At 40.8% G+C, this 23,835-nt stretch overlaps 2 protein-coding genes across 2 annotated transcripts; one reads left to right on the forward strand and one right to left on the reverse strand.

Annotated features, from left to right (window-relative positions):
• Nucleotides 1-3,874: 3,874 nt before the first annotated feature.
• On the forward strand, nucleotides 3,875-15,207 carry LOC146548392 (uncharacterized). Its single transcript, XM_085264814.1, has 6 exons — nucleotides 3,875-6,641; nucleotides 11,241-11,350; nucleotides 11,440-11,565; nucleotides 11,651-11,757; nucleotides 13,788-13,969; nucleotides 14,059-15,207. Exons 1-6 carry the CDS (start codon nucleotides 4,245-4,247, stop codon nucleotides 14,209-14,211), a joined length of 3,075 nt encoding a protein of 1,024 aa, XP_085120940.1. The 5' UTR covers nucleotides 3,875-4,244; the 3' UTR covers nucleotides 14,212-15,207.
• Nucleotides 15,208-18,199: 2,992 nt separating this feature from the next.
• urp2 (urotensin II-related peptide) lies at nucleotides 18,200-20,951 on the reverse strand. The gene is made up of 5 exons (XM_085266002.1): nucleotides 20,843-20,951; nucleotides 20,231-20,554; nucleotides 19,668-19,702; nucleotides 18,903-19,059; nucleotides 18,200-18,610 (listed from the first exon to the last, which is right to left on the reverse strand). The coding sequence occupies exons 1-5, from the start codon at nucleotides 20,937-20,939 to the stop codon at nucleotides 18,579-18,581; spliced, it is 645 nt and encodes a 214-aa protein (XP_085122128.1). The 5' UTR covers nucleotides 20,940-20,951; the 3' UTR covers nucleotides 18,200-18,578.
• Between the last annotated feature and the right edge of the window lie 2,884 nt (nucleotides 20,952-23,835).

Raw genomic sequence — 23,835 nt, forward strand, 5'->3', positions numbered from 1 at the left:
TTTGAAAGTACCACATTTTGATTGATTTGTTGTAATCCTAATTTCTTTCTTTTTTCCTGCAAAAACTGAGAACTAAACAGTGATGTCTTGACCAGGGGCAGAGCGTGGGGGTGGCTTACTGGGCTTAAGCCCGGGTTGTTTTGTCAGAGGCCCGGGGTCTTTTGGGGTGTTATTTTTTCATAGTTAGATGTCTGGCTGACAACTGTATAAAACAAAAAGTACACACAATAGTCGAAGCACATAGTGCACACTGTGGGAATTTACGACTGTGCGTGAATCCCCCCTGATATTGGTATGATCCGAGCTCAGGCACTAAACGACTGAGCGAGGGGGCGGGGCAGCTGCTGCCTGTGAGTGCGCTGTTGGAGAAACGGAGCCAGCCATACTAAGGAGAGCTTAAGTTTGACCAGGTACCAAAGAAAATCATTCGCACCGTACAAATAATGTAAATATGACGGTGCATCACGAAAGATATCAAACTGATCACTTGACCAATATTACGTTATTGCTCTTCAAGTGAATCAACAAATGGCGAAATGAAAAGCCGAACAACAACAATGCTGTTTCTTTAGAGAGTCTTAGCTTACACGTGTGTTTATTTCATATTTTCAGTTGTTTCCCTCCACAGCTAAATAAATCGGTTTCAGTAATGCACTGATATACAAGAATGGACATAAGGGGCTTCTTTCAAAGAAAAAACTCTGGTAGTATTTTATATATTATGCTATGTATGTTGTTCAGTATATTCCTATGCAAAACAAGAGGAACTTCAATACACAGCAGTATATTCACAGTTGAAACCAGATATTTACACTTTATGGAAAACACAAGAACATTTTTTTTACTGTACAACATCAATTTAGAGTAAACTTGTTTTGTTTTGGATAAATATTGAAATATCTTTTGAATTAGTTAAATGTCAGAATAAAGAGAGAGAGATCGGTCTATTTATTATCACTTTCATCAAATGTAGGAGTACATGTACACTAAGTTTATTGTTAATTAATAAGAAACTCCAGACGATTCCATTCTGAGCTGAAGAAGCTTCTGATTGGTTCGTAGAGTCCATGTGAGTAAACTGGTGGCACAGCTGTGGATGCATATAAGGCAAAACACAGAGCCTGTTTCTGTGACATGGGAACCTCAAGAGATGTCAACAAAACACCAGGAACAGAACTGTGGAGCTCCATAAGTGTGGCTCAGTTTGAATACAATTGGTGCCATTTACAATTAAGAAATACAGACAGTTTCTCTCTTTACTCTGAAAGTTAACAAATATGTTATTGATAAGTAATAGTGAAAGGAGCTTGCAAAGAAAAGCAGACTTAACAATGTGGTGTATGCTGTACAGTGCAGCGAGGAATGCCCAGACCTCTACATCGGAGAGACCAAACAGCCACTTCACAAGCGCATGGCACAACACAGAAGAGCCACCTCCACAGGACAAGACTCAGCTGTCCATCTGCATCTTAAGGTCAAAGGTCACTCTTTGAGGATGTCAACGTTCACATTTTGGACAGAGAGGACAGATGGTTTGAAAGAGGAGTGAAAGAACCCATACAGAAAAGAAATAGTAAAAACTTATATGTGATTATTCATGAAAGTGGCCACTCTCACATTACTTTCATACATTGTTTTAGTAAGTATCCAAAACATACAAGTTTCATTATATAATTTTTCAAGGGATCTTATATCTGTTTTCACACTTATATGCTTTTCATACAAGTTTCACACAAGACAGATACAAACTTTATAAGATTTATATATATCTTTTCCATATGGGAAGCCATCTATGTGCACTGTGAGCGACCATCTTTGAACAGAGGCGGGGTTTACGACACCAACTCTCTGCCATCTATAATCCAGTTTTGAGATCCCTCCCCAGACGCCTTAACGCCCACTCACATCCTGGGCCATCTGATCTCAGGAATTCGCATGATAAGGTGGGGCCAGGTTTCACAATGAACTCACCCGAAACTCTGGCTGATTGGGACCCACGCCCAGTTTCCCACCTTGGCTCAGGCGATTAGAGGATCATCAGGGGGTCCTTTTGTCCCTCTGTGGGGGGAAACTCCCACTAGCTTTATATCTGGGACTCTCCACCATTTGACCTTAGAACTGAAGAAACTTCTCGGATGAGAGGTGAAATGTCTTCAAGCAACTTAAAGAAGTCCAGACGCTTTTCTTTGCAAGCTCCTTTGACTACGATGACCTGGTTGACTGAAAACCTTCACAGACACATTGATAAATAATTTATTTATCAATCTAAAAAAAAAATAAGCATTTAGTCTGATTTGATGTTACAATTAAAAAAGTGTTTGTGTTTTGATCTGAAGAGTGTGTAAATATCTGGTTTCAACTGTATATTTGATGATTGTCAGCACAAAGAGAGAGAGAGGAACAGAGAGGGAGAGAGAGGAACAGAGAGGGAGATGGAGAATGAGGACAGAACAGATGAACAAGAGCAGGTGAGACTCATATGTTAGTCAAATGGTTGTTTACCAAAAGTATCACCGTATCATAGGTCCTCATGTATCTAGTGTTTCTTTTTAGGTTTGCTATTTTTCAAATTCTATATTTATTAAGTTCTGCAGGCTTGTTTGCACAACAAGGATAAATAATTATATAAACTTTTCTCAATCTAAACAGAGTTCTTTGGTAGAATTTAAAAAATAAGTGTAGTGCAGGTCTATGATGATTTTTAGTGCTACTATCATCTAGCTTTCTGGTTCTGTCTTGGTTAAGTCCTCAGTAGTCCTGATTTTGAACTGTTGTAGTCCTGTTTTAATTCTGGATCAGTTCTGGGTCTGGTTGAATTGGGGATTAGTCCTCGTGTCTTGATACAGCCCTGACTTTGTTCTGCCTCGCTGCTTAATTAAAAAACTAGTTTAAGGTGTCCTGCATATGATATATATTTTTCCCTCTATGAAGTCATTCTTTTTTGAACAAAACTCAAAACAGAGCCAATTAATCTTTCAGTCATTTCTTACCCCCCCCCCCCCCCCCCCCCCAAAAAAAAAAAAAAAAAAAAATCCCACATGCATACTACCCTTTAGGGCTAAGCCCCGGGTGTTTCAAATGTCTGGCTCCGCCTCTGGTCTTGACAGTATTCTCATTTTTTGAAATCCTGTTTTTGAGTTTTTTATGAGCTGGAAGCCCAAATTATGTAATTAAATAAACATCTAAGTACTTGAAACCCTGAATCTATAATATATGAAAGTTTAACGTTTTGAATGGAATTAAGGTAATAAATGAACTTTTCCATGATATTCATATTTTTTGGAAAGGGTCTGTAGGCTCTTCCTTCTCTAACCTTCTTACTCAAAAACAACACACTTTTTCTTTTATTGGTTTCAGCTGAATTAAAACAAAAACATTTTTCTGTTTCACGTGTCTGTGAAGCTTCTCAGTCATCCAGGTCGTCGTAGTCTAAGGAGCTTGGAAAGAAAAGCGTCTGGACTTATTCAAATTTCTTTCATATCTTAATATCATCTATTAAAGATACTAGTATGACAAAATGAAGACAGCATTTAAACACGTTCATGTAGTAAACTGGGCTGAGAGTGCTTCAATAAAATAGTTCTGGTGAACCTGCACTGTACAAATAAAACTGAAGTTCACTAGATGTTGTATATATGGCTTTGTCTATCTACTGGAGGGTAGGTTTCGTAGATGTAGCTGTGATGTGTGGTTGAATGTGTTAAGAAACTCCAGATCAAATGGCGCTGGCCTCTGGGTGGCAGAGTTTAAGCTTGTGATCATGTGGGATCAGCCTTGGTTTAATCCCTTAGTGAGAGAGAGAGAGAAGAAAGCGAGGAGGCGAAACGTACTTATTGACGTGGAGCGGTGCCTGAGGCACAGTACTGATGAGAGAGCCCCATAACCATCTTACAGGGGAAATCTGGATTTTTCTTCTTGCTTTACTTTGGAACTTTGGAACCTTGTGTCACTCCTAGTGCTGTTACAGATGTCAAACTTTGGTAACCATCCATCTTTACTTTTTAGAATCTGGACTCGTCAGAAATCCTGTGAGACTGTATTCATTTGTTTTCTATCAGCGCTTTGATTTCCTCTGGGATTCAAGCTTAAAACTGGGAGTGTAAGTTTTACTCTTCATACCCATCTTTGAACTCTTCTAGAACGCCGGATCATTTTCACTAATTTTACATGTTATAAAGCTGCACATTCATCCTGCAAACTTGGACACTATCATTTCTTTCTAAATAAGTTGTGTTATTTTCCTAATGGCTCAATTAAGTTGTAGCCAAAGTCCAGACCTGCCAAATGGAGCCGTTGCCCACAGCCCACAAGGTATGTTTTCAGACCTGGATACCCACAGAATCAAAGACGACGCCGAGGAAGAAGAAGAAGATGATGATGATGATGAGGTGGAACTGGCAGAGGAGGTTGGGGAAGATGTTTTGATGGTTGCTGAAGCAGAACAAACTGAAGATGAAAGTAAAGAAGACAATGATTGGCAGAAAGGAGAGATTACACATGTGACCCTGTTATCAGATGGAGAAATAGGAGAGGGGGAGGATGAATGTGAAGTACTGGAAGAAGAGGTGAATGGAGAAATGGGAGCGGGAGATGGACATCAAGAAATAACCACCACACTGACAACAGACAAAGAATCTGAAGATACAAAGATGGCTGAAAATCTCTCTCTTTCCCCTCTATTGGTTGTGGTTGAACCAGGGAAACGGCAAATATTAAACAGCAATGGAGATGATGAAAAAGAGGAGGAAAGTGAAGAAAACAAACAAGGGGGAGAAACAGCAAGCGCAGGAACAGATGTAAGGCAGGAAAACATGGACGAAGGCACCGACGATCACGTGTCCTGTCTTCAGGACAGAGGTACTTCTGTGTGGGAGTCAAGAATCGGTTCCAACACATGTACTGGTGACCGAGGCGAAACAGAAACTGCTACTTTGCCCACTGCTGGCAACATAACAGAGGTTAATCTGAACATAGAAGTGGCTCCTTTTTCTTCTGGAATAAATGAACAGGCCAGCATCCAAGCTTCAGCTCTGGGCACTGATCACACACCAGTCGATAGAAGTGTTACAGCTGAAGAGGTGGCCAATCAAACCTACCAATTAGATAATGAGAGTCAAAATGAAATAAAAAACAATGATGGAGAAGATCCCTCAGAATCCATAAAACAGGAGGTTGTTATTGATAATCTTACATGGCAATGCCAGGGAGTCCAGGAGTGTGTAAATCATGGCTCTGAGATCCCCGTGAGAGCAGGAACCAATCAAACGGCACAAGAACCAGAGCTGACGGCCCTAACCTCTGAAGAACAGCCACAGTCAGATGGAGACACTAAAGCTAAAAGGACTGAAGACGTCACCCAGAAGGAGCAAGCAGAAGAGCAAGTTAACAACTTGGCAGAGATGGACGGGGGAGGAAAGAGTTCAGAAATGGAGGAAACGATAGCCAATAATGTTGCTGGAGAGTTAATGGGCCAAGAAGAGCACAGAGCAAGAAATGATCTAGAAATGCAAGAAGAAAAAGCTGCTAAGCTTGAAATACAAGCTACAACAGTTCCTCCAGAACCAGTGGGCCAGACTGGAGAAGAGGTACATACAGACACAAAGGACCAGGTGGAGGAAGCTTCTCTATCTGAGAAAGGCATCGAGGTGAAGCTCGACGGGACAGAAGGAGAGGACAAATCTGAGAAAAATGAATCCACAACAGAAGGAAGTGCTTTACAAGAGCATCCTTTGCAGCTCCTGAAAGAAGCAGACACAATTTGGAGAAACAACACAAAAGAACATCCACAGACAGAGATGCTTGTAGAATTTGAGACTGGAGGAGGAGCAGTAGAAGAGTCAATGGAAGGAGAAGTGGAGATGGCAGAAGAGCCAGTCACCGTTCTTGATGATGAGACTGAAACGATGGAGGAGAAGCCCAGTGAAAAATCAGAAGAAGTACATCCTTTCACCATTATGAGCGGTTCTGATGATGCCACAGACAAGATAAAAGATGAAGATCACCAAGTGCTGCCAGGAGACGAGGCCATACTGGGTAAAGAGGACATGGAGACACAGGACGTAAAGCTAAAAGTGCACAACAGTGAGGCAGAGGCAGATCTAAATGAGAGCATTAAAACACTGAAGCAAACAATGGAGAATGGGTTCTTGTGTCCTGAGCCACAAGGTCTTAGGAAAGACGAACTGGGGAAAGTAAAAGTGCTGTCACCCAGGAGAAAAGATAGAGACTGGATTAAAACAGATCAGCCAGAAGAAGAGACGACTGCTGCTGAAAGGAAGGACTGGAGTAAAGAGCTGAGGCACATCAAAAAAGAGTTCTGGGAGAATGAGTGGGGAAGGAAAGAATGGGTGGATAAAGAAACGTCAGCAGAAAAGATCAGTTCACCGAGGAAGGCGGATTGGATAAATGAGCTGAAGTCAGTTATCAAAGATGAATCGCTGCCCAAAAAGAAAGACGAGCAGGTGAAGAAAAAGAGAGTGGTGCTGCTGGAACATGGTTGCTCATATGTCCCTCAGCGGGAGGCGATGACTGCAGAGATGAGGGAAGAGATCAAGGTGACCTCCGACAGGAGAGCGGACAGTCCTGTGGTGGACAGTAAAACACTGGAGAACCAACCCTATGGAATCTCCCTGTATGTCAAGGTAATCAACTCTTCCATGGTTCCTTTGGCCTGTGATGAATGCCAGACGGATAGTTATTACTATTATCATAGTGGGAATTTACAAAGAGCATTTTGTCATAATGAATAATGAATTAGTCTCTATGGAGAAGCTCATGATACAGCAAAGTGAAAGTGCACAGAAAATAAGCAGAGAAATATAAAGTTCTTGTGAGAACAGGGAGGACATTAGTACAAGAGAAAATCTGAAAATGAAAGGAAATATGATATGAATACACAAAAGAATTAGGAACAAGAAACACAGATAAAACTAATAAAGACTGATAAAACGTTATGAAATGTTAGCTTCATATATCAAAGACTTTTTCCATCCCACTCGCCATCAGGCCTCCGTCTGTGTTTGAACCTGATACAAACCTGAAGACGACTTCCTGAACATCAAGATCAGAGTATTGGCTCCATAAAATGTGACGAAAAAAACTTCAAGCTGTCCTGACTTAGAAAATAATTTTGATAAATATGAGACCTACGTTATAAAAATAAATTATTTGATTGTTTTTTTTTAATTATTGTAAAATATTCGATGCTTCTAAATACTTGTGCAAAAAAAAGTGAAAAATACCACATTCTTTGTAAGAGTCCCAGAATCTGCGACGGTAAATACCTCAGTCATAAAGAATATGCATTTATCTTCTTATTTGTTCTTATTATGTTTTTGGTAACCAATTTTATAAGATACTAAGCCATCAGTGAAATTAGCACAATTATAGCTTTTAATAATTTTCCATGTTACACCATTGTTAGTGAAAACTTCCTTAATTACACAAAAATATCAGTTAATAACAAATAAATCTACACAGAGACTAAACGACCTTTATTGTTAATATTTCACTGCCACATATGTTATAAATGCATTTGTCGTATTAAGTAGAATTTATGCTTAGATGTGTTTTTACAGTCTTTTTATGTGGTACAAAAAGGATCCTGATTTTTCCATGGCATTCTACTTTAGCATTAAACATACTGATTCACTGTCAGTGTAATTTATTGATATTTCATGTACTTCCAAAAATACAGTCAATTTGTCTACCCCAATCCAAGTTTATTTATAAAGCATTTTAAAATAGCCAGCACACGATCAAAGTGCTGTGCAGTAAATAAGTTAATAACAATAGAATAAAATAAAACACATAATACATAAAGATTTGACTTAAAACAGCCTTATATTTTTTTTAAAAACCCAACAACATAAAACAACGTAGAATTAACTAAATAAAATAAAATAAAATAAAATAAACCAACACTGGATCTGCTACAGCAAAAGCACAATCAGGGGCAGCTGATCAGCTGACCTGAGAGAGCGGGTGGGTGTATAAGGCTGTAGCAGCTCAGAGAGATAGGATGGGGCGAGGCCATGGAGAGCTTTAAAAGCAAATAAAAGAATTTTAGAAATGAATCCTGAAAGAAATGGGCAGCCAGTGAAATGAAGCTAAAATAGAGGAAATGTGCTCAAACTTCAGACGAGCTGCAGCATTTTGCACCCTCGGTAAATGACTTCAGATCACAGTCCACTTTGACCCCCAGGTTTGTGACAGCTGGCTTAACATATTGGGTCAAGGTTTCTAAATACACATTGGGGGTCTCAGTGGGGCTACCAAACACCATCACCTCAGTCTCTTTATCACTGAATTTTAAAAAGTTAAGAGACATCCAAGCCTTAATTGAGACACTGAAGTAATGGCTGTGTGGAACATGAGCCTTTGTTCTGCAGAGGGACATAGATCTGACAGTCAGCACCATAGAAGTGAAACGCAATGCTGTGTTCTCTCATCAAACCAAGAGGAAGCAGATACAAAGAAAAGAGGCTGAGAGCTGAGCACAAACAAACACAACACTGGCAGTGACAGACGGCAGACACACACAATGTATAGAACCGATGTTTGCAGTGCAGCAGAGAGGGTTATAGAGCCCACGAAGGCTGTGACAGCAGCTCAGGTGATACCTGCTCAGTAAAGTGTGTGGAGATGTCACTGGTGTCTATAACTTGTTACCCACATGTAGTGTCACTGGTGCCTGAAACTTTGAGGCTGTAGCAGCTTCATCAGTATGTTAATCAAACTCTGACTTTAAACTGAGACGCTGAGAGTTTCCTGTTCCAGAGCAGCTGAATTAGTTCAATAAGCTCAACTTTGTGTGAGGACGCAAAGAGAGCCATGACCGGTGGAGCTCCACCACATTTCACCATAGGAAGAGCAGTGACTCCACTTTAACACAACATGCTGAATTAAATAAAAACTCTTTGAATAATTATTCAGTAACACTGAGAGAATGTAATTTTTCTATATATAGAATAAGATTATTTCTGGTTGTACTGGATAAAAATCTGTAATAAATATAGAGAAAAGTGCTTAAATGTTTCCCATTTCTAATCTCTTCTAATATTCAGCCTTCACTGACAGACGGTGCGTGTGACTGCTAGTGCTCATAGTTCCCTGAAAACAAATGCAGGGGGACTTTCCAAGTCTTTCGTTTTATCAGTAAATGTGCTGTAAGAAGTGCCTTTTACAGAGGTTAAATATTTCAATATAGTTTTGGGAGGTCGAGCCTGGTCTTGGCCCAGCACATTGCACACACTGTTTCAGTATTCACAGTGTTTGTTCACACAGTTGCCTGTTCAGGCCAGTGTTGCCCAGTAGCTCAGCTGTCAGCTACCAGCTCATCTCCCTTCTCCTCCACGTCCCAGCATCCATGTTTGCTGTCACACTGGCCCGATCTAGACAGGATGAGCTGGGAAATGACCAGAGCCAAACTGAATCTGGTCTGAATTTGTGACCCATCCATGCCATGCAAGTGGAATCTGATTTAGATGAATTTCAGTGGATTTCCATGTTCAGACTCTGAATTTCAGACACAGAAGCCTTCAAAATGTTCTTTGATATCATGATTTACAACCTCAATCTGTGAACACATTTTAACCCGAGAACCTAGCATCACGAGAGTTAGAAGGATGGAGACTACGTATTCTGAGCTTGCTGCTTCATTGTAGGGTTGTTATCTTACTATATAAAGTGCCTGGAAGCAACTGAACTCAGGGGATGATTAATCCATGACTGCTGATCACTGCACACAAAATAGAAAACTAATATCTAATTGGAATTTTTGTAAAAATGTAAAATGTGAGTTTGGCAGAAATGTATGAATAAGCACAGATGTCTGTCAGCTGGTTCTCTCACACAAACTTGTTAGCTAAGCTTGCTTCCTGGAATAGAGCAATAAACTTAAACGGCTGCCTGTAAGAGTCACTGTTATTATTAATGTGGCAGAACCACAGCCACAGTTGGGTGTCAGACACTGGACAGGAAAAACAAACTGAACAAGAGCTGAGCTCTCTCACAGTGAACATCAACAATCTGCAAAAATGAACAACAAGAGTGACCAAACTGGAGCACCACCCCAGGACCGTGACAGACAAACAGCAAGTGAAAAAGCTAATCTTGATCTGCTTATCTCATCCCATTAAGACAGTGCTGTTCTAATCCATCGCCATGGTAACCCACATTACTTAATGCATGTAATTTTAAATGAGATTTGAAAAAGATTCAAAGTACATGAAGCTTGCACTTCTGTGACCATTGTGTGCTCTGTGCTCTGGTTCAACAGCATCCTGAGAATAACTTTCATTACCTGAGAGATTTAGCACAAATACCCGAGCGTCGGCCGCGTCCACGTAACAAGCTTGTTCAAACAAAGCCTTCCTTTGTCACGGGCCCTGTGGGCAGCACAGATGGAGGTAGATACAAATATTATGTAGAAGTTCAGGTTTCCTTCTCTGTGGTCTAGAAAAGCTGTAAATCCTCACATCTGAGGAGTTCTTTAAAACAGCACGATCATGAAAATCTTAAAATAAGCATTTTACTTTCAACTTATGCTGAAACACAGTTTCTGCTTTTGTTTGTAAAAGAGTACAGAATGAAATAGTCTGAATAGTGCTGGTGTGCTATGTTAATCTCAGCAGTCTCGCTGGGTAAGCTGATTATCCTCCTGTTTGTTACTGAGAGCTCAGAGCTGTTGCAGCAACATTCAGTATGAATTCTTTACTCACAGGAAAACTGTTTTACACAACACTCATAGCGCAAAGATGAAGCACGTTGCTTCTAAAAGTTATTGATCACGTTACTCTTTACATTACTCCTCTGCGAGATCATTTTTTTAGAATTTCTTTCCAGTATTGGATCTCTAACAGTGACCATACTGAGATATTTATCCCAATTCAGCTAATAATAGGACACAGACACATTTTAGTTGTGTTAGATTCACCTGAACTTCAACAGATAGCTGATGTGCGTGTGTATTCACATGGGAGAGAAACAGGAATTATCATGCAGAGGATATTCTCCTGTACATCTCTGTTAAACACAGAGTCCAGATTTATTCAGTCAAATTAATTATAATATGAGAAAAGAGATGTAAGATCTACACTTACACCGTATCGTTCTTTTGGGGTTTTATTTCTTTATTTCCTTCATCCACCCATTTGTTCTGCTGTTCATAAGTGAAGCACTACAGTTTTTATCCATAGATCACCTGCAGGACACGTGATGACTGGTCTTTGTGTGTGTAGGCAGGAAGTGATGGACAGAGCATCGGAAACTGTCCTTTCTCTCAGAGACTCTTTATGATCCTGTGGCTAAAAGGAGTCATTTTTAATGTCACCACAGTCGACCTCAAGCGGTAACATGGTGCAGACGCATACACGTATTCATACAGTGACTATGATACACATGAGAGTGACCACATGCGCCTGACTTTTGGGTTATCAGGAAGCCGGCTGACCTCCACAACCTTGCTCCAGGAACCAACCCTCCTTTTGTGACCTTTAATGGTGAAGTCAAGGTTGATGTCAACAAGATAGAAGAATTCTTGGAGGAGAAACTGACTCCACCCCGGTATGCAAGCACACATTGAAAGACATGTGTTTGCGATGGGAAGCCGTGTTGAGGTTAATTTCAAATTTCTCCATTTTGTCTCCAGATATCCCAGACTGGCTCCCAAACATCCAGAAGCTAACACAGCTGGCATCGACATCTTTGCCAAATTCTCAGCGTACATCAAAAACTCAAGAAAAGACACAACAGATGGTAAGAAGGGACACAGTTAGGTTGGAAACATGTATTCAAGAAAGTTAGTAAGGTGTGTGTGTGGTTTGTTTGTGACTGCAGCATAAAAAAACGCCTTGGCTGCATTTTTAGGTAAACAGCTGCAAAAAGCTTTGTTTGCATAACTCAGTTACTTTTTTGAAGAAGTAACTATATAATTAACTGCCCAACATTGGTCATTGTTTACTGTATTTTACAGACAGAGTTACAGACTCTCTCCCAGACCACAGACTCAGAATACAAGTCAGAGCTTTATATAAAAAAAAAGAAGAAAGTTGGAGTTGAAGTTATTTTTCCTTCCAACAGTGTTAACATGCTACAGGTCAGGAACAAGATTCTTTTAAGTTTTCATTGTAAGTGGGCTAAAGCAGTTCATTAAAAGTCGTCTAACATAAATGCTGTAATTTGATTACTTTAATAAACATGTGACTTGGATGGACTGGATGCTGGCGTGACCACAGTGCACACGTCTGCTGTTGCTCACAGTGGTCCAAGGGACGCTCAGGGAGTTTGTGTGAGGGAACATTGGTCATGGCCATGCAGTGTTATACAGATGTTAAACTATATTAAACTATAGAAGATGGAATACGCAGACTTTTCCTCGTTTTATATTGGAAAATTGAAACTATTTAAACTAAAGCTGTTTTCCCATGCCGTACCTCTGTGGGGAAACCCTCACCATAACTTACTCTTTTTCTTCTTGAATAATCAGGCTCAATCTCAGGTGACAGAGCTCATGGTATCACCTGAACAGAAAGCTCTCAGATTGTTGACTCACTTGTGCTTCTCAGGATATTTAAGAGTAGAATGGGAGGCAGAGGCTGTTTTGTGGAATCAGCTCCCAGTTTGGATTCAGGAGACAGACGCCCTTTTAAGATGAGCTTAAGACTTAAAACTCTCCTTTGTGATAAAGCATATTGTTGGGAGGGTAGCTCAGGTGACCCTCAAAGACCCTTAAAGTAATCATGTATTTTTTGAAAAACAGTATTCAATATGTTTAAACTATTAATGATTTGCAAAAAAACCCAAACAAACCTGCAAATATTTGCATTTTATTAAAAGTCTTTTGGAAATGGTGAATACTGGTGTGTAAATAAGGAGCTGGTTGTTGTGGAAAACATCAGTGTTTGTTCAGATAGTTCATCCTGTCAATCACATCAGCGTGTGATTGACAGGATGTCATGTCATCCTCAGACCTGACATGGGCTGCCCACATTCAGGTCCAGACCAAAAAGGCTAGGCAGCGCCTGTATCACCTACGACAACTGAGGAAGTTCAGGGTCTCTCCAAAGATCCTCAGGATTTTCTATACAGGCGCTGTGGAGAGCATCCTCACACAGAACATAACATCGTGGTTTGGGAACAGCTGTGTGAAGGACCAAAAAGCTCTCCAGAGAGTGATCCGTACAGCAGAACGCTGCTGCAGGATTGCTCTCTCCCCGCTTCAGGACACCTACACCAGGAGATGCCGGACTAGAGCAGATACTGAAGGACCCGTCCCATCCTGGCAACAAACTGTTCCAACTTCTGCAATCTGGTAGAAGGTTCCGCATCTTCCGGGCAAGGACAGAGAGACTCAAAAGGAGCTTCTATCCCCAAGCCATCCGTGCCCTAAACACACACACCCGCCCTCTCACATCATCTATAATTGACTGAGTCAGGACTCTTCCAGACACTAAACCAAGGCACAATGTACATTTCAATTCCTTTAATTTTAAATATGTTTATATTGTCTGTCCTGTAAAATAGTCAGATGTCTATTCATATTAATGTACAGAATTCACCTGCTTGCTGCAACTACTGCACATTCACCCAATGTACATACTATATGTATATATATATAATGTTTTTCCTCTACACCCCCCCCCCACCCCAATTTTTTTTTTGCACATGTCGAGGAGCGTGTCAGGCTACATTTCACTGTGTGTTATACTTGTATAACTATGCATGTGACAAATAAAGAACCTTGAACTTGAACTTGAACTTGAACTTCTCTCCCTCTGACTTTGTAGCCTTACAGAAAGCTTTGTTGAAGTCTCTTCAGCGCCTTGATGACTTCCTAAGGACTCCCCTGTCTGCAGAGATTGATGCTGATGTCTTAGGAGATGTGCCAGAGTCAACTAGGAGCTTCCTAGATGGGCCAGAGCTCACCTTGGCTGACTGCAACCTGCTGCCCAAACTCCACATTCTAAAGGTCTGCAGCTTATTCAGGTTGCTAGAACGTTTACATGAGCTCGATCCGAAGGACCCATTGTTGGTTATTTTCTATGCCTTTTTTCTCAGGTTGTAGCAAAGAAATATCGTGGCTTTGAGATTCCTCGGGAGATGACCTGCGTGTGGCGGTATTTGAACCGTGCCTACCAGAGAGAGGAGTTCACCGGCACCTGTCCTGCTGAGAGGGAGATTGAGTTTGCCTATTTGCATGTTGCAAAATGAATTAAACAAAATGTAGGGCAGCGTATAAATCAAGGAAATCAAGAAATATGTAAAGAACATAAGGAAAACTAGTAAAGAGGAAAGCACTAACACACGGGTCTGTGTGTGTGTGTGTGTGTGTGTGTGTGTGTGTGTGTCATCTCTATCTTGACCATTTTAAAAATGATGACAACACAACTACTTCACTTTTCAGATAATGGCAGGACCGTGTCACTGCAACACTGACTCTGACCGTTGTACACACACACACACACACACACACACACACACACACACACACACACACACACACACACACACACACACACACACACACAGCGAGAGAGTGAGAGACGCAGTCTCAAAGACAACAATTATCGCAGCCTTGACTTTGTGATCAATAACAACACTCAGTTTATAGAAAATCAAAATGATTTTTTCATCTTTTATTCTATTTAAAGTGAAAATGTTAATGATGTTCATTTCACACACCATTAAAATCCCAACATGGAAAGATCTTATTTTTCCAGTGTGATGTGTTTACTCCTTAGCTAGTGATTCAGTTCTATCACTGCTGATTTATAATCACTGCTCATGATCTACTTCGTGATAATAGAAAATGAAAACATAAAGCATTTGTTAGGTAGTAAAGAGCACAGTGTGTCTCAACAAAACAGATCAATAACACACTGATGTGTGCTCATGCAGTGGGACTGTTTAGTGTAATAATCTTGGAAATACTTTGAATCTTACGCTTGTCACTAGCTGTGTGTGGCCGTGCTTTGATTCTGGATTTGTCTACTGTAAATGTGTTTTTGATGGATGCAGATCACAGTTCACTCTGATTCAGCCGTGCTTGTCCCAGTATTAAAATCACTTTGTTCTTCATGTACATGCTCAGTGCTAGAATTAAACTGATTGGATCACTTTGTGGACTTTCTTTGCCTTTGCTGTCTGTGTTGCAGCCCTTCTATGTAAGGTATACATGAATGTAATTAAAGTGAAAACATTTCCTGAAGGCAGATCTGACGGTGCATTGTTAGAATGGTGAGGAGACTAAAAGCAGTCAGCATTCAGAATAGTATTATGGTCTGTACAAGGGCAGAATCTCCAGGGGGGTCAGGGGGGTTATGACCCCCCCCAATAATCAGACCCAACCAATATAACCCCCCCAATAAAATTATGAATATTCTTGCATAAATAGGCTGTTGCTTTTCTTTATTCATTTCAGGTATTACCAGCAAAATAGTCCCATGTTTACCATCTGGGAATTTACCCAGATTTATTTATTTATTTAAACGGAGATCCAGAGACCCCCTAACCTCCTAACCCCTAACCCCCCAATGTTCAGCACAAAGTTACTCTAAAGTTATCTTTCTAGTAGTATGTCGATTTTTGTTGTATTATGACATCCAGAAAGTATCGCAAATAATTTTATTTTATGACATCAAACTGTATGCCAAGAGTGAACAAGACATCAGTGCACTGATCTACACCACCAAGATCTACTGCAATAACACTGGAATGCTATTCGGACTAGAGAAATGTAGTCGGATAACAACAAAGGACAGCTCGAGGAAATCCAAGACAGGAACTTGGGAACAACAGGCAAATAGAAACCATGAAGAGACTGCTGGGAAAGCTGCAAGCTGCAGAGGGTCAGGCAAGTCCTGAGGAGTCAGATGAACGGTGGGATGTCACGGTTCTGGGTCAGTTCTGACGCAGCATTTTGAGTTGTCATTGTTTATTTTTTTGCATTATGGATTATTTTCTTATTCTCTGGTGCTTTATTATTATAAATATATATGTCTTATTCTTGGTGAGGGATTAGTTCTTCGGTTGTGTCTTATGTTTAGTATAGTTTGAGTTCCATGTCTTATATTCTTTCTGTCTGCCTCTCAGTGTCAAGTCTGCGTCTTTGTGATTTGTGTGTTGTTTCCTGTTTTATTTTGAAGGATTGTGTCTTATGTCAGTGTGTCCAGCTTCGCTCCCCCTGTCTCGTTAGTCTAATTTCTCCCAGCTGTGTCTCCCTCCTGTTGCCCATTCCCTGATTACCGCCCTGTGTATATAAGCCCTGTGTTTTCCTGTGCTTTCCTCTGCTCTCTGTTGCATTGTACCCTCAGATCCTGCCTGTGTGTTCCAGTTTGTGTTTTCACGGTTTGGTTTCTTTTTTTGTTTGGTGCCAGCAATAAAACTGAGGTTCTCAGTTACATTTATGTCTCCAAGTCCTGCATTTGGATGCTCATCTCCGCCTGCCCGCACACAGAGCCCTGACAGAACGACGAGACCAGGATGGATCCAGCGGACTCACTTTTAGCTTCAGTGGGGGAGTATCACCGGCGTGGAAACCAAAAATAGAGAGGGCATAGCCTAATGAAACAGGAAAAGACTGCCGTGTAATGCCTTTATTTCAACAAAGTAACTGTATTCTGAATACCACCTTTTTAAACGGTAACTGTAACGGAATAGTTACTCATATTTTGTATTTTAAATGCGTAACGGCGGTACGTGTACTCCGTTACTCCCCAACACTGCATATATACAGTTTAGTGCCCAGCAACATGGTTCATAAAATAAATCACGTTTGTAGTTGCTGTCCTGTGAGGACCACTTATCTCTGAAAAACTAGTGAGCTCAGAAATACAGGCCTTCATTTAGATTTTTTAAAGCACATTAAGTAAGTTAATAATTAAAAAAATCAGCTGAATTAAAGGCTTGAGCAAACGCTTTAACTGTAAATATCTACAGGGGATTAAAAATATGAATGAAAATGAATTTGGAACTGCTGGTTAAAGACAGTACATTCAGATAATCTCATAGATGTTAATAAGTACTGCTGAGCCTGCATTTTATTAGATCAGATATGATTAGAGCTGCCATCCCCTCTCTATCGTAATCAGAGCTTTCCTTGTTAATGTACTAAAATTTATTAACGGCTTTTTTATTATCCATCTTCTCTTCATCCCACATGTTAGCCAAAGTAGGTACAAAGAGGAGACTCGTATTACGCTGACAAACCACTGAGGCTCTTTTACTTGCTAATGCTAGCTGTATATGAAGCGCAGATAGTAAGTGATCTCAGAACAGTGAAAGGTCAGTCAGTGGTCGCTTGTGCCACATGCTGGTCTCTAATCAGTTTATAGTCAAAGGCCAGTGGTTTATCCACAATGCTTACGCACAAACCATCAGAAAAACCTCCTGGCCTCTCATCTTGCCCACTAAAGTAATTGACTGACACACCTTCAAAACAGCAAGGGTTGCATTCCCTTATGAAATTTAAGCAAGGGCAGCAGACTGTAGCTAACTGTGGCCACAAGAAGGCAGCAGTGTAAAGGCTGGATGCACAAATTATTGCCATGCGAGGGTAGACTATTTTTAGATATTTTCCTGCTACATCACTGCTACAGTCCACAACCTAACCACTGTCCATGTCCATCATGTGCTCAAACAGTGGTGTGATGTTTGATATAATAGCCTGCTCTTGGTCCTGTGCTAGACTTTTGACTTTCCAAAGCAGTGTATGCTTGAATCATTGTGGTAAATAAAAATAGACAAAATGATTGTGATTGCAAGGTCAAGCACATTTAACACAGAGACTTGTATATAATCACCAGCTGGATGACAATGACGCTGACTTCTGCAGAAACCCTTTGAATGAAGTGACCCAGAATTTACATACCCGGACACCAAATACTCACAGTCCAGTTTCCCCAGAAACGCCCGGTTGAAGAATTCACTGCTGGTCTGGACATAGGCTGGTTTGACTACTGAGGCTAGCTGGTGTCACTCATCAAATACTATTAACTCTGATGATGATTTAGTGTCAGATTGCAACATACTGCTGCTGAAGCTGTATCTAAATAAAGTACTGTATTTGATCTCAGCTCAACAACCAGTGTTACAAAATCCTTTAAATACAAACTGTGTAATCAAAGAAAAACCACAAAGTGAAGTTACTGTTTCAGATCTCTGACTGTAGGAAATAAAATGGCAGCCTTTGTCATCACAGTCAGTATTTGCTATGCAAATGATAAACTTTATTTAAAATATGGCACACACATTGAAAAACTGACGCGTGTCTGTCTTATAAAGGAGCGTAAGGGTTAACAAGTGTGTGTGTCTTGACCAAGGGTGCACAAGGTTTGTTTTGACTGGTCTGTCTTGTTAGTTGATGCATGAATGAAAAGGTCCAAGGCTGGCGCCGGCCTGGTTCGGCACGAAGATCTTTCTGTTGTCATAGCCACAGTTTCTTAGCACTCAAAAGTCAGGCAGGAGATACAGAAGAGGATGGAGGCTGAATAAAAAATGGAGACGCATACTTGGGTAGATGGAAGGATGAGCGAAAGGAAGAAGATGAGACACAAAAGTGAGCCGCGGCTGGAAAGCTGTCATTTCTGAGAGCAATACTTCCAGAAACACACTGTGGAAGAAGCAAAGAAGGAACACGTGGTTATAAATCAGTCTGAAGACATGCTGGTGAAAAAGCTGTGACAACACCTCAAAGAGCAATGATAAATTCATGCACACTAAAAATTGCACACATAATTATGCACTCCAGTCCCCAAGAACTGCCGCTCTGCAAATGTGCTGCATTAATCAAAGCTGAATGAGAGCAGCTTGGCTTAATACATAAATAGGTTTGACCTGTTTATTATTATGGTCTGTCAACCAAATACACCACCTGTCAGAAGATATATACTAACTTTGCTCACCTCTTTTGTTGGTCTTCTTGGTCTGTGGTGGGAAGGACTTCCTACAGTTTCGACCAGTCAGGCTTGGGATGACGTCTGCACTGGCTTTGGATGCAGTGCTGTCAAGTAACACTGGGCACGCAGTGGTGGGATTCACCGCTCCTTCAGCAGCAGTGAGCTTCCATCACAACGGTAACAAAAAGATTAAACTGGCTGTCAGCAATCAAAGCACGAGTCATCAACGAGATACTTTCCTTCTCCCCCCTTTTAAGAATGCAACCACACAAACATCATTGGCTGTTTTACACTCCTATACGTGGAAATTGTTACATAGTGGCTTTGCTTGGATTTCAAGACATCCTCGTTTCTGCACCCTGTCACACTCTGGTTCATTTAATCCTTTGGTCAAAGTTCTTTATTGCTGGATTTAAGAAGTCATGTTCAAAATGCAACCAGCACTTCATTAGAACTGCCCACCTTTGGGACAAAGACCAGTGTTTTGAATAAAACTAAACAACAAGCCAGTTTTCTCTTCAGATAGACTATTAACCTGCAAGCAACCAAAGACTACTCAAGCAAGTGAATAATGCAGGGAGCACAAAATTCTCATTTCTTGTCAGCCAATTCACGTATCTGTTTTCTTTATGTCTAATTTGAATGCAGTTATTTTGCATGTTTCTAATCTGACTGACCACTTGAACCGCTTCAGACTGCGGGCCCTACTAAGTGACATTTGTTCATACATTCATGCAGCACTCAGATCTTTAGACTTTGGGTCTAACTTACCACTTTCTCTTTCCCCCCGGCATTTCTGCTGCTTACTGAAATGAAAAACAAAACAAAAATGTCAGGAAAACAGAGGTCACTTCTTGGTTTAGGCCAAGCCTGTAAATACTGTGCAGTCCTGAGTCTCTCCAGACATTATCTAAGGAGCTGCATGTTTGAGTTAGTCTGATGTTAAATAGTCTTTAATGCAGCAACTCGTAAGTACAAAGTGTTTTGAAATGAACTAATATTTTTCTAGTCTAGTCAGAGTACTCAAAGAACTTTAAAAAACATATTCACAAAGGCATATTCATTCATTCTGGTGGAGACATCGAGGTACATGGGGAGGGGCAGGTGATTGACTGATGCTCTGATTATCTGATCTCCTCCTTTGTGCTGTGATAAAGGCCAATGGTAGAAAATATCCCAGATACAGTGTCTTAATGTGGGAGAGATATTCTTTATGTTGAGACCTTTCTCTTGGCGTTTTCTTTCTGCTAATGCTGGAACCTTAAAGAGTAATACATTTTATAATACAATGAAGAAGGAAATGCATAAAAAAGTTAAAAGAAGAGTGGTATTACCTCGTGGCATGATGGTAAGCTGTGAGCTCCGGGTTCTGTTAAATGCCCGGTGAAATTCCTCCAGGGCTGAGATCATCTTCTGCAGCTTGGCTTGTGTACCAGGACCAGCTGTGTTGCTGTTGACCACTGGTTGCTTGGACTTGGTGTCTGCAATAGTTCTTGTGGCAGTTCGGTCAGTGGTTTGTGCTGTACCATCATGTTGAGCTGCTGTGCTTTTGAGGAGCCAGTGCTTCAGGTATTGGTTTGAATTGAATGCTAAGGTCTTCTGTGGAACAGCTGAGACATGAAAAAGACTACGAAGGGAACGTGGTTGTTTCACAAAGCCTACAAAACAAATAACAATAAAGCGATTAGGCTGGCTTTTCCATGAAGAGCGTGCACAGAAACACAAGAAGCTGCTATTCGGTTCCAGCCATCATACACCTTCTTTTGAAACGATTGATGCAAAGACCGAGGCTGAAGACTGAATGACTTTTTTAAAAACTGTGACGTGCTTTAAATGAAAGCACAGTTTTTTTAAACACAAACAAACCTTTAACCAGTAACTCTTCAAGAATAAGGAAATGCCGGCTATGAGAATTAGGCGGTCTTGTATTATTAACATTTTTTTACCTCTTTCATCAGCTGCTGCTTCCACTTGCATCCCTAGAATCATCAGAACGTGCAGGATGAACGCCATCCCCATCAAAGCTGTTGCTCTGTTTAGCATTGTGGCTTTAGTTGAAAAAGAAGAAAAGATGATGCTCAGGCCTGAAGTCTATATGAATTTACTTTTTCTGAAAGTTTCAAACTTGGACTAAGAATCTTTTTCCCACAGTGTTTTTGTTCTACAAGTTCTCAGTCTGTATTGTTTCTCCTGATGCTCAAATTATCCATCCAAAAAATGAGCTCTGGAGATTTTCTGGGTTCTTTTAGTGACTTGTCTATGGAGAGTCTGTCATTTCCAGTTTACTCAAAGAGATAATCAGCGTTATCTTCAGGTGTGATACTACACCTAAATTGGTATTTGTCAATTAAATCTCTGCAGCTTCTCTAAAAAACCTACAGTTCAGCATCAGTTTCATCTGTGAAACAGAGAAAGTTTTTCTTTTCATAATCCATGGATGCACCTCTCAAAGAAGGCTTGTCAAGAGTGTGTTGCTTTTTCGGACACAGTCAGCGTACCTCGCTTTTATAATCCTTGGTTTGTCCCAGAGCGTCAGACTGATTTCTCAGCATCAACCAATGAGACCTGAAAGGCCACGTAGCCCAGCCCTTCCTCCTCGATGGGTCGGTGACATTTGGAGAGTGTGGCGGCAAGCTTTGTGTGTTTGGTGTCAGCTGTATTGTTTTGTGAATCTGGTGTCTGTGTGTGTGTGCTTAGGCTTGTGTTTAATATGTGTGTCTTGTGTATGTGGACATGGCTGTATAAGCAGTGATAAGGTAGTTCTTAATATGTTTGCTCAGGGGCCACAGAAAAAGAAAAGCATTCTGACGCATGAGGGCTTGGAGCCTCCGACTGCACACACACACACACACACACACACACACACACACACACACACACACACACACACACACACACACACATGAATACACTAGAAACTCACATACACATACAAATGAACTTGGAAGAATAGTGAAAACCACACACAGACTCTGAAAACAAGCGGGATGCACATCAAAGTGCACATGAAGACTGGGAATTCATGTCCAAAAAGGGCTTTTCAGTTGTTGCTCATTGGAATGACTAAACCTTCAGACAGAAAGCTGACACCTTAGTGATAGCTACAAATATACACCCGTGAACCACATTAATCCGTGTGATGGTGGAAGGACACGATGGGGGGAAATATTGAACTTTGCAAAGAGATAGAATATAAGAAGGGTGAGAGAGACCAGGAGAGTTGCTGGGTGAAAAGAATTTAGTTTAAAAACATTCCCTCATTGTCTCAATCTTTCTGACTAGCTTTGACGTTAACACGCTGTGTGTGTCCACGGAGACAAAAAGTGACTGAGTTTGAAAGTTTAAGGGAAATACAAACGGAATGTTTTCTTCTTCCAGTTTCTGTAGAAGCCTTTAGCTTCTCCTCTTATAGACACTTACAGGATGTGTGTTTGCACATTTCTTTCATTCATTTCATTCTTTAAAAATCAAAACAAAAACAGGAATATCAGAATCTGACTAGATTATTTTCTAGTAAGTTTTCATGCAGTTTTTCAGCTGGTGAAAGTCTCTGTCTATTAATAACCATGACATAGTTGAAGATAGTAGCAGCTTGATTTTTTCCCTTTTGTGTCTTTCTCTCTTGCTGTCGCTGTTTTGCGATTTCAGGTACTCTGAGACAGGCTCACATAGGTGCTATAGATGAGATATAAAAATGGAGCCCTGATGTTAAGATGTGAAAGTCAACACATATGACCCACTGCAATTTGAAGCATCCAATAAAACAAAAATACATTACACTGGATAGGTAGAGGTGAGATTCAAACCTACTACTAATGATGACTAGTTACTGATACCCAGGATGCTACCAAAACTCAACCAATAGGCTTCAGTGTAATTTTGATACCCGGTTTTGAATAGTATACAACATCCAGTGTGTGAATGTGTGCGTGACTGGGTGGATGACTGGATATGTAAAGCGCTTTGGGGTCCTTAGGGACTAGTAAAGCGTTATATAAATACAGACCATTTACCATTTATCCAACTGTGCAGAGAAACCACCCACCCTTTCTCCATTTACAGTGGGGCAAAAAAGTATTTAGTCAGCCACCGATTGTGCAAGTTCCCCCACCTAAAATGATGACAGAGGTCAGTAATTTGCACCAGAGGTACACTTCAACTGTGAGAGACAGAATGTGAAAACAAAATCCATGAATCCACATGGTAGGATTTGTAAAGAATTTATTGGTAAATCAGGGTGGAAAATAAGTATTTGGTCAATAACAAAAATACAACTCAATACTTTGTAACATAACCTTTGTTGGCAATAACAGAGGTCAAACGTTTACTATAGGTCTTTACCAGGTTTGCACACACAGTAGCTGGTATTTTGGCCCATTCCTCCATGCAGATCTTCTCGAGAGCAGTGATGTTTTGGGGCTGTCGCCGAGCAACACGGACTTTCAACTCCCGCCACAGATTTTCTATGGGGTTGAGGTCTGGAGACTGGCTAGGCCACTCCAGGACTTTCAAATGCTTCTTACGGAGCCACTCCTTTGTTGCCCGGGCTGTGTGTTTTGGATCATTGTCATGTTGGAAGACCCAGCCTCGTTTCATCTTCAAAGTTCTCACTGATGGAAGGAGGTTTTGGCTCAAAATCTGACGATACATGGCCCCATTCATTCTGTCCTTAACACAGATCAGTCGTCCTGTCCCCTTGGCAGAAAAACAGCCCCATAGCATGATGTTTCCACCCCCATGCTTCACAGTAGGTATGGTGTTCTTGGGATGCAACTCAGTATTCTTCTTCCTCCAAACACGACGAGTTGAGTTTATACCAAAAAGTTCTACTTTGGTTTCATCTGACCACATGACATTCTCCCAATCCTCTGCTGTATCATCCATGTGCTCTCTAGCAAACTTCAGACGGGCCTGGACATGCACTGGCTTCAGCAGCGGA

The sequence above is a fragment of the Mchenga conophoros genome, linkage group LG23 (assembly GCF_057382185.1).
Source record: "Mchenga conophoros isolate Kocher_MC1m ecotype Shallow Benthic linkage group LG23, M_conophoros_male_GT1.1, whole genome shotgun sequence".
Classification (NCBI taxonomy): domain Eukaryota; kingdom Metazoa; phylum Chordata; class Actinopteri; order Cichliformes; family Cichlidae; genus Mchenga; species Mchenga conophoros.

Coding starts and splice junctions, on each gene's coding strand:
- LOC146548392 (XM_085264814.1), top strand. CDS start 4,245: ATGGCTCAATTAAGTTGTAGCCAAAGTCCAGACCTGCCAAATGGAGCC. Junction 11,351..11,439: donor ACCACAGTCGACCTCAAGCG/GTAACATGGTGC, acceptor TTGGGTTATCAG/GAAGCCGGCTGACCTCCACA. Junction 13,970..14,058: donor CCAAACTCCACATTCTAAAG/GTCTGCAGCTTA, acceptor CTTTTTTCTCAG/GTTGTAGCAAAGAAATATCG.
- urp2 (XM_085266002.1), bottom strand. CDS start 20,939: ATGCTAAACAGAGCAACAGCTTTGATGGGGATGGCGTTCATCCTGCAC. Junction 20,555..20,842: donor AGCAGCAGCTGATGAAAGAG/GTAAAAAAATGT, acceptor TTTGTTTTGTAG/GCTTTGTGAAACAACCACGT. Junction 19,060..19,667: donor CCGGGGGGAAAGAGAAAGTG/GTAAGTTAGACC, acceptor TTGTGATGGAAG/CTCACTGCTGCTGAAGGAGC.